Source organism: Rhincodon typus, chromosome 24 (assembly GCF_021869965.1).
Source record: "Rhincodon typus isolate 14 chromosome 24, sRhiTyp1.1, whole genome shotgun sequence".
NCBI lineage: Eukaryota > Metazoa > Chordata > Chondrichthyes > Orectolobiformes > Rhincodontidae > Rhincodon > Rhincodon typus.
This window is the reverse complement of record NC_063355.1, coordinates 32,533,443-32,543,985: the sequence shown is the minus strand read 5'-3', so window position 1 is coordinate 32,543,985 and position 10,543 is coordinate 32,533,443. Positions and strand designations below refer to the sequence as shown.

Genomic DNA, 10,543 nt, shown 5'->3' with positions numbered 1-10,543 from the left:
GCTGTGTTCATCCAGCTCTACACCTTGTTATTCTCCACCTTGTTAGCTCTCCACATTTTTTGGAGTTGTCATGTTGCTGTTTGCAATGTACAGTTACTGCCACTAGATGGCACTAATGTTTTACAGTGTCAATAACATGACAGTTTTTGCGTTCTATATTTAAGGTAGTATCTAGTAAGAGCTGATGCAGTCAATTTCCACCTTTTTATACTAAGTTTCCATGCAGTTGAATGAGTAAATGTATTTTCATTCCTGGTGGTAATTTCTGCTTTGTCTCCATCAGGTACTAAGAAAAGGTTCTGGAACACTTTGTGAGGCACTCCTCATGGTGCAGGCTTTTCATGCCAATATAATCTTCCCAAACAAGCAGGAACAAGTCTTTAATAAACTAACAAATGATGGTCATGTGCTTGATTCAGAGACTTACGTAGGAGGACATGTGGAAGCTTTGGAATCGGGAGTTTTTCGTAGTGACATACCATGCCGATTTAAAATGGTGTGTATACTTGTGTTGTCACAATTAAATGCACAACAGAAGCCAATTTATGTGAAGTCTACATGAAATTACACCTGTAACATTGAAGGCAAACTGACAGTAAAATATTTGGCTGCTTGCAGTTAAAATCAGTCTGAGTCTTCTGATCCCAGTCTTCTGATGCTAAATTACAGCTCCTTACAAATTTTATTATCCAGACAATTCCTTCATTGATGAGGGATAGATATAGGTTCATTGCTCCCATTCACATGTATTTTACTGTGAGACTTGGAATTACAGTGATGTAGCTCAACAGGTGAATCAGTCCATCATTTCTGTGCAATTTTATGTTGTCTCCTTGAGTCATAAAAGTTTAATCACAAGCTCTAGTGTTTTCATTATGAAACTGTCTAATAACGTTTTAAAGAATCTATGGACTGCTTTAGCCTCAATCTGCCAAACAAAAATTGCATTCTAATCAACTTATGTAGTTAATTATCTTTCTAAATTTTTTTTTTAGTTTTGACTTTCTTTACCCTTAAATGTTATCTTGTTTACTTGTTAAAAAACAATTAATCACTGTGATGACTCTTAATATTGAAGATTTCAGTCTGGATGATTGCTTGACAGCAGGAATGCTCCTGTTAGGCAAGGCCAGTCTTGCATGATTTTTCTCGTTGAGAATGAAGCCTCTGGCTGTGTTTACTTCCTCAGGAGAACATTGAATTGTGGCAGTAAATCAAAATTGTGACCTGTTTAGAAATCAAGTTAAATTCTAAACTAGTTGCCTTACTTCATTCTCAACATCAGTATATTTGCTTTCAAATGAACAGTAGTAGAATTGGAGAACATGTTTGAGACCAAATTACTGAGCAGGGGCCAAAAGCTTTTGTATGACAACAAGGGAATTATGTGGGATGATCCATTTCCTTTCCTCTTTTGTTGCCGCCCCTGACAAACTTTCATAGGTATTTGCTGTAAGGAGTTCTGATATTTGAGGTTATCAACATGGTTTTCTGCCTACCATCTCAGAAATTGTTTAACATCTTCTCATCAGTCTTGTATTGAAGTTAGAAGTAAATCTGCGCTGGTTAGGAAGTGTTTACAATAAGATTTAGTAGGAATTATAATCCTGTATTGGATTTTTGTTTGTTAAGGCATACATTATTGATCCTTTGCTTTTTTTCTCCCCCTCATGGTCTTCCTTTTTCCAGAACCCAGCAGCATTTGATTTCTTGCTGCAAAGAGTGGAGCATACCATGCGACATGCCATTGAGGAAGAGGAGAAACTTCCCATAGACCAGGTTACTAATTTCCAAGAGGTGAGTATTGTTGCTGTTTTATGGTTGTGTACATGCTGCCATTAAGTCCATTTCTGGAGCCTCCCACGGATAGTTATTTACTTTTGTTGACCCTGGAATGATGATGTTATGCAACCTATTTCACATTGTTGACATGAGGAGGCAATGGCCTAGTGGTATTAATGCTGAACTGTTAACCCAGAGACCCAGGTAATGTTCTGGGGGTGTGGGTTCAAATCCTGCAATGGCAGATGGTGGAATTTATAATTCAATAAATATCTGAAATTAAGAGTCTAATGATGACCATGAGTATATTGCTGATTGTCGGAAAACCTATCTGGTTCACTAATGTCCTTTAGGGAAGGAACTGCCATCCTTACCTGTTCTGGCCTACATATGACTCCAGACTCTCAGCAATGTGGTTGACTCATAGCCTCACTCTGGGCAAGTAGGGATGGGCAATAAATGCTGACCGAGCCAGCCAAGCCCTCATTCTGTGAAATGAAAAAGAATTCTTACGCAGGTTTTTTTTCAATGTTTATGTGTGACTGCTTTAGTCAGAATTCTGAATTTCTTGAGTTCTGGAGTTTTCAATGAGTTGGAAAGTTATTCCCTATTTGTTTAATCATTCATCGTGAATGCCTTGACTGTTTGCAAGCAAGGGTAACTCCAGTTATGCAGTTCCTTCTTACAGCTTAGTCCCGAACCTCAGCTAAGATCTTAGTGCATTGTTCATTTTTTCCACAGCCTGTTTATCCTTAGAGTTGGTTGCTTAAGATTGAACATCATATTACCGATCTTTCAAAATATTTTCATCCTCTGAATAGCAAATTTCATATGTTTAATAGAATGTAGTGTTTAGACCATTTTTAATTTAACCTCTTAACAGTTTTTCCTTGCATTTTTTGCCTTGCAAATCTCTTGTATCCCATACAGTGGAGAAAAGTAGTTGAACACCCATTCCTTGGTTTTGGTGAATAGTTCTTTTATATTCAATGTACATACAAACCAATGCTGCTAAAGAAGGAGAGAAGTCAAACTTTGTGATTGATTGGATATCTTAAATTTTAAGCTAAGTTTCTAAGTATCTAGTACTCAACAATAGTTTGCTTCTAAGGACTTTCAGATGGGTGAATTTTCTTTCCTGTAGGTTTGTGATGAGATTAAAAAGAAACTGAACTGTTTGAAGGAAGTTCCCAACAGGATTGAATGTCCACTCATTTACCACTTGGATGTAGGAGCAATGTACCCTAACATCATTCTGACCAACCGCTTGCAGGTACTGTTGGTTTATTAATGTAATATTAAGTTGTGGTTTTAGTGAAGTATTATCTTTCTCTTTTCTAAATGATCTTTGCATTATATTCAAATTTGGCCGTTTATCTGATTTGCCATTAGTTGTTGCCTAACCAGTAGTTTAACTATGCTCCTAATGACTCAAACATGTTATAGACCCTTTGGTCCAACTCACCCATGCCGACCAGACATCCCAATCTGACCTAGCCCCATTTGCCAGCACTTGGCCCATATCCCTCTAAACCCTACCTATTCATATACTCATCCAAAAGACTTTTAAATGTTGTAATTGTACCTGCCTCCGCCACTTCCTCTGGCAGCTCGTTCCATATATGCTGCACCCTCTGTGTTTTTAGAAAAAAAGTTACCCCTCAGATCCTTTGTAAATCTTTCCCGTCTCACCTTAAATATATGCCTTCTAGTTTTGGACTCTCCCTCCCTGGGGCAAAAAAACCTTGGTGATTTACCCTATCCATGCCACTCATGATTTTATAAACCTCTATAATGTCACCCCTCAGCCTCTGACATTCCAGGGGATAAAAGCCCCAGCCTATTCAGCCTTTCCCAATAGCTCAAACTTCAGTCCAGGCAACATCCTTGTAAATCTTTTCTGCATCCTCTCAAGTTTAACAACATTCTCCCATAGAAGGGTGACCAGAATTGTATGCAGTATTCTAAAAGTGGCCTTGCCAATGTCCTGTACAACTGCAACATGACGACAGTCCAAAATGGTAAATAATTTGAGGAGTCCAGTGAGAGAAGCATTGTTCATGTGTTGTATTCCAAGAGGCTGATGCACAATTAGCAGCAACTGTAAAGGTGTTTGTGCCTTCAAATTTTTGTTGGCTGCAAATGGAAGAATCCGATTTGCTGACACAGGAGAAAATCCTGTGCTTTGAGTTGACAAGTGATCAATCTTAAGAAAAAATTAGTTAGTGTCTTACTAATTATGATAATTAAATCTGTGTTGATCTCATTCAGGTTTCTTCTGCATCAAGTGTGCCATATAGAAACAAGGGCTATTGTGGCACAATAGTAATGTCTCTACCTCTGGACTAGGTAGCCTGAGTTCAAATTTCACTTGCTGTGGAGTTGTGTATTTGCATTTCTGAACAGGTTGATTAGAAAATATCTACAATATAGCAACAGACCAAATACCCAAGCCGATTAATCTTCTGTTTTAAAAGTGTAGAAAGAGGCCAGATCTGGCAAGTGGTCTGTGCTGGTAATTATGCTCCATGTAAACCACTTCCCACATGACTTTGTCTAACATTGTCAGCGTATCGTTCTATGTCTGTCTCCCTTAGTGTTCATCTTGCTCTCGTTTAATGCATCATTATCAGCTTGCCTCAATTGCTCCTTTTGGTACACTGTCTTAGGTGAAGAACTTTATTCTGAATTCCCTGTTAGATTTATTAATAACTGTGACCTTTTTAGTTTTTGAACTTCCCTACAAGCTCGGAAACATTTTCTCCAAACTATTCTAGCAAACCCATTTATTTATCTTCATCACCTCTGTCAGGTCACTCTTCCATCTTCTCTGCTTTAGAAAAACGAGCACCAGTCTGTTCAGCCTTTCTTGATAACTATATCCAGTCTGTTGCGGAGTCATCTTTTGAGTCTGTGCACCATTGTAATGCACTCCATATCTTTACATTTGGAACTATTTCAAATGTGTTCTAACCAAGTTTCAGTGCAAGTTTAGCATAACTGCTATACTTATCACATCTTGAAATCAATTCCTAAACTAAAACACAGAACTGAGAATGCTGGAGATCTGAAACAAAAAAAAACAAATTGCTGGAGAAATTCTGGTGTATCTTTCAAGTTTCGGCAGCAATTTCTGTTTTTGCGTTAGAAATTAACTCCAGTAGTTGTTTTTATATTGTTTGACTTCTGTTGCACTTGATTTGTGAAACTGTACCTTTAGATCCCTTTTTGCTTCTGTAAACCATTCAGACTCCTTGTTATCTAAGCAAAAGAGAACAGTATACCTACTTACTCTTTCCATATCTTTTCCGTCTCACCTTAAACTTATGCCCTCTAGTTTTGGACTGCCCTACCCTGGGGAAAAGACCTTGACTATTCACCCTATCCATACCCCTCATGAATTTATAAACATCTATAACGTCACCCCTCAGCCTCTGATGCTCAGGGGAAAATAGTCCCAGTCTATTCAGCCTCTCCCTATAGTTCAAACCCTCCAACCCTGGCAACACCCTTGTAAATCTTTTCTGAACCCTTTCAAGTTTTACAACATCCTTCCTATAGCAGGGAGACCAGAATTGGTTGGGCCACTGTTGGAATAATGGATGCAATATCCTGTACATCCGCAACATGACCTCCCAATTCTTATACTCCATGCACTGACCAATAAAGGCAAGCATACCAAACGCCACCTTCACTATCCTATCTACCTGTGACTCCACTTTCAAGAACTATGAACTTACTCTCCAAGGTCTCTTTGTTCAGCAGCACTCCCCAGGACCTTACCATCAAGTATCTAAGTCCTGCCTGATCTGCCTTTCCAAAATGCAGCACCTCACAGTTATCTAAATTAAACTCCATCTGCCACTCCTTGGCCCATTGGCCCATCTGATCAAGATCCCGTTGTACTCTGAGATAATCTTCTTTGCTGTCCACTACGCCTCCAATTTTAGTTTCATCTCCAAACTTGATAACCATACCTCCTATTTTCACATTCAAATCATTTATATAAGTAGGAAAAAACAGTGGACCTAGCACCAATTATTGCGGCACACCACTATTCATGGGTTTCCTGTCTGAAAAGCAATCCTCCACCAGCACCCTCAATCTTCTAAGTTCGAGCCAGTTCTGCATCTAAGTAGCTAGTTCTACCTCTATTCCGTGTGCTAGTTCTACCTCTATTCCGTATGATCTAACCTTGCTAACCAGTTTGCCATGAGGAATGTTGTTGAACACCCTACTTGAAATCCATGTAGACCATGTCCACCACTCTGCCCTCATCAACCTTTTCTGTTACTTCTTCAAAAAACTCAATCAAGTTAGTGAGACATGATTTCCCACGCACAAAGCCATTTGGAATATCAGTGATCAGTCCTTGCCTTTCCAAATACATGTAAATCCTGTCCCTTAGGATCCCCTCCAACAACTTGTCCAGCTCACTGGTCTACACTCCCCTGGCTTTTCCTTCCGTTTTTCTCAAATAGTGATGCCACATTAGCCAACCTCCAGTGTCCTGGCACCTCACCTATGGCTATTGATGTTACAAATATCTCAGCAAGATGCCCAGCAATCACTTCTCAAGCTTTCCACAGAGTTCTAGGGTACACCTGATCAGGTCCCGTGGATTTATCCACCTTTTATGCGTTTTAAGACATCCAGCAACATCTCCACTGTAATATGAACATTTTTCAAGATGTCGCCATTTATTTCCCCACATTCTCTATCTTCCATATCCTTCTCCACAGTAAACACTGATCCTTCTCCACAGTAAATACTGATGCAAAATGCTCATTTAGTATTGAATAGTTAATTGCGTAAAACCTCTGAATAAAATTTCCATTTGCATATATTGATTCACAATTTGTTATTCTTTTTTTCATGCAGCCTTCTGCCATTGTGGATGAAGCCACCTGTGCAGCATGTGATTTCAACAAACCAGGTGCATACTGCCAACGCAAGATGACCTGGATGTGGCGAGGAGAGTTTAGTGAGTACAAATAATTATATAGATTGTGTCTAGCATATAGACCATCTCTCGCATACCTTGAATGAGTTATGTATAGTACTTGGTTAAAGGGATCAAAGGATATGAGGGCGAAACAGGAATAGGCAATGTTCAGAGAAAATGGTTGAAACAGGTTTGAAGGGGTGAAAAGTCCACTCCTGTTCTTATTTTCTACATTTCGCTAACCTATAATAATTTAATTTCATTTTACCCTTGCGTTTTGTTGTATAGAACTTCCTGTTTTGCTAATTAAGGGTCTTGGCGATGCAGAAACTGAAATGGGAACAGTTTGTCAATATCCTGAAGGGCGTTGAGCATTTTGCCTAAAAAGAAGATACATGAGAGAGAATTTCATTTTATGCTAATAGCATTGCTTCTCGGCATTTAATTAGAAAGTTTTAATTACTTAATGGGAACATCATAAAAGAAATTTACCTTTTTAACCATTTGTGTATATTGATTTTCTTCCTAAATGCTTTAGAGAATTTAGTCTATTTTTTAACTTGCAAATCATGAATACTTACAAAACTCCAGATATTGGAGCAATTTTTGTTGCCAGGATGACTAGCTTTCGTGGAAGGAATTAAGGGACAGTTTGCCATGGAGATAGCTGGCAAGTCCTTGTACGTGGAGTATGGATGCTAACAGGATTGAGAGAGAGGTGGGAGGGGAGGAAAGGAGAAGTAGTCTCTTTATGTGCTGCTTCATGTTTCTGAAACTACTGTCACAGAAGTGTTAATCCTGCCCTGAATCTGATGCCTCTAACTTCAACTTCATTCACTGTACAGTGTTATGAACAGAGACTGAAGAAATCTGGGAAAAAACATGCCCCAGAAAGACATGAGACAAAAAGCAAAATTATGTGACAGTCCCAGAAAATCCAGGGCAGTTGGCCATCATGCTTAGAATGTCTTTATCCCATCATTTCTAGTAGTTTGTCCCATAATTTGTTTTACTGGTGCTGGTCAGGTAACATTTCTTTCTTTCTTGGGGATGTGGATATCACTGGCAAGACAAAAGTTTGTTGCCTATCTCTTTTAACCCTTGAACTTAGTGACTTACTGAGCCATTTCAAAGGGCAGGTACTGTTAGTTCTCCTATAATGCGATAGTTGCATTCTTGTGTGACCTCACGCCATAGAAAATCGCGTTGTAGGGAAATCGCTATACATGTACAGCAGAAAGCTTGTGTTATCCAAATAGCGCCTACTATTCATCAGTTGCGTTACAGCCAATTCACGTTAATGAAACATGCGTTATAGCAGAACTACCTGTATGAGCCAACCACATTGATGTTGGTACCACTTGGATCTTTTGACTGGTGCTGTAGGCAATACAGTGTCACTAGTTAACCTTTTTTAGTGTTACTGAAGGTGGCATTCTGCATGATAATTTTTTTAATATATCCTTTCCTTTAGTATGTTTTGTGGGACCAAATCAACATTTGTGTCTACCAGAAATCTTAACTTGGCTCTGCCAACTTCTGCCAGCAAATCAAGAATTTATCGTACTTGAGGGAGTAAACAAAAGCTATGATTTTCCCCATTCTCTCACACTCATTCACACTCCATACCAACCTGACTTTTGCCTGCACTTGTCTACAATAGTACATGCTTCCACTGCTTTTGACAAAAGCTATTGACAAAAGTCAGTGGAAGCGTTGGAAAAGGTGCAGAGGAGATTTATCAGGATGTTGCCTGGAATGGAAGGAAGGTCTTACGAGGAAAGGTTGAGAGAGCTAGGGCTTTTCTCTTTAGAACGACGAAGGATGAGAGGTGACTTGATAGAGGTGTACAAAATGATCAGAGGTATAGATAGAGTGGACAGCCAGAGACTTTTTCCTAGGGTGGAGGTAGCTATTACGAGGGAGCATAGTTTTAAAGTGAGTGGAGGTAGATCTAGGGGAAACGTCAGAGGTAGGTTCTTTACTCAGAGAGTGGTCGGGGCATGGAATGCATTGCTGGAGAGGGTAGTGGAATTGGCCTCATTAGGGGCATTTAAGTGGCTATTAGATAGGCATATGGATGATAGTATAAGGTAGGGCTAGAGGTTAGATAGACCTTAGGTTTAGGGTAAAAGTTTGGTACAACATCGTGGGCCGAAGGGCCTGTACTGTGCTGTACTGTTGTATGTTCTATGTAATTGAACATCAAGAAATTTATCCAGAGAGGATTTTAAAACTTATTACTGTTTATTTTAGAAAGAAACAACAAAATCTAATCATAGTTATTTTGAGACTTCTAAATGAAAGATAATTAATAATCTAAATGAAGCTTGATTTTTATTTTGCGGCAAATAAATTAACACTTAGCATTTCTACAGTCAAAGAATCTTTCTCATACATTTTGTTGAAATACCTTTTGCTCCCTTTTGGACTGAAGAGAACAAAATTAAAAGAGACTTTTGCAACAGAGATGAAAGTAGTCAAAGTTTTAAACATGGTGTTGGAAAAATTTTCAGGCAGGCTTAAAGTCTGAAATGCTGGATCAGTAATTGGAAGACGTTGAGTTCATCTTAAATAAAGCATTTTGTTTTGTACCATATTGTGAAGACGACTTGTACAAATATAACTGGACACCAACATTCCATGACCAAATAAATTGATGCTTTATGTTCAATTCCTGTGCAACTTAATGATTTGTATAAAGCTATAACAGAAAAGTATTGACAAGGTTTACCAGCAAGGATGCACTTGGGAGGCGGGTGCTCTTTATTGGGTCGGTGACTTGATGGGCCGAACGGCTTGTATCTCCACTGTAGGGACTCTACGATTCTATGAAAGTAAGGTACAGCATACATTGCAGTTGAGATGACTTACCCCTCTGAACTCGGGAAGGTACTTGAAACATTTTTCAAAGGTCCCATTTTGGTGGAATGAATTTTGATTAAAAATGGTTTGCTCTTTGATCAAAGTCCATTTAAAATGATGTTCTACAAAAGTAAATATCCTCCTCAATGATATGCCTGGCTATTGTTGGATTTCCGATCCTTCAAATGCTGTTCAAATTCTATGATCTGGTATCTTTATAAAGAAACAATTTAAATCATGACAGTGTAATAAGAAATATTCGCAATGCTCCTTGAATGGGATAAGATCATATTTTCGTCTGGATATTATTTAAGCTTAAACTTTGATTGCATTTGAATTTTTTTGTACGCTCCAGGTCTGTCATCAATTTGCCAACATGAAATTTTAACCCTCACTGCCATCTGTACCTTGAACTGAACTCTGTTACATCAATGACTGTATTGGCGCCGCCTCGTGCTCCCACGAGGAGCTCGAACAGTTCATCCACTTTACTAACACCTTCCACCCCAACTTTAAGTTCACCTGGTCCATCTCTGATACCTCTCTCTCCTTCCTGGACCTCTCTGTCTCCATCTCTGGTAACCACCTGGAAACTGATATCTATTTCAAGCCCCCCGACTCCCATAGCTACCTAGACTACACCTCCTCTCACCCGCCTTCCTGCAAGGATGTGATCCCCTATTCCCAATTCCTCCGCCTCCACTACATATGCTCCCAAGATGAGGCGTTCCATTCCTGGATATCCCAGATGTCCTCGTTTTTCAAGGACCGCAATTTCCCCACCACAGTGGTCGAAAACGCCCTCGACAGCATCTCTTGCGTTTCCCGCACCTCAGCCCTCCCACGCCCTCCCCGCAATAAAAAACAAAGACAGAATTCCCCTTGTCCTCACGTATCACACCATTAACCTCCGGATTCAACGCATCATTCTCCGCCACTTCCGCCACCTGC

General features: G+C 39.4%; 1 protein-coding gene across 1 annotated transcript in view; it reads left to right on the top strand.

The window, feature by feature from the left end:
* The first annotated feature begins 307 nt into the window (after positions 1–307).
* LOC109911199 (polymerase (DNA directed), epsilon) overlaps positions 308–10,543 on the top strand; it is a 105,367-nt gene continuing 95,131 nt past the window's right edge. The window contains exons 1-5 of the mRNA XM_048611735.1: positions 308–496; positions 1,690–1,797; positions 2,927–3,055; positions 6,664–6,766; positions 7,016–7,071. Coding sequence (XP_048467692.1) covers positions 326–496; positions 1,690–1,797; positions 2,927–3,055; positions 6,664–6,766; positions 7,016–7,071 — 567 coding nt within the window. The 5' untranslated portion in view covers positions 308–325. The remainder of the gene's footprint in view (positions 497–1,689; positions 1,798–2,926; positions 3,056–6,663; positions 6,767–7,015; positions 7,072–10,543) is intronic.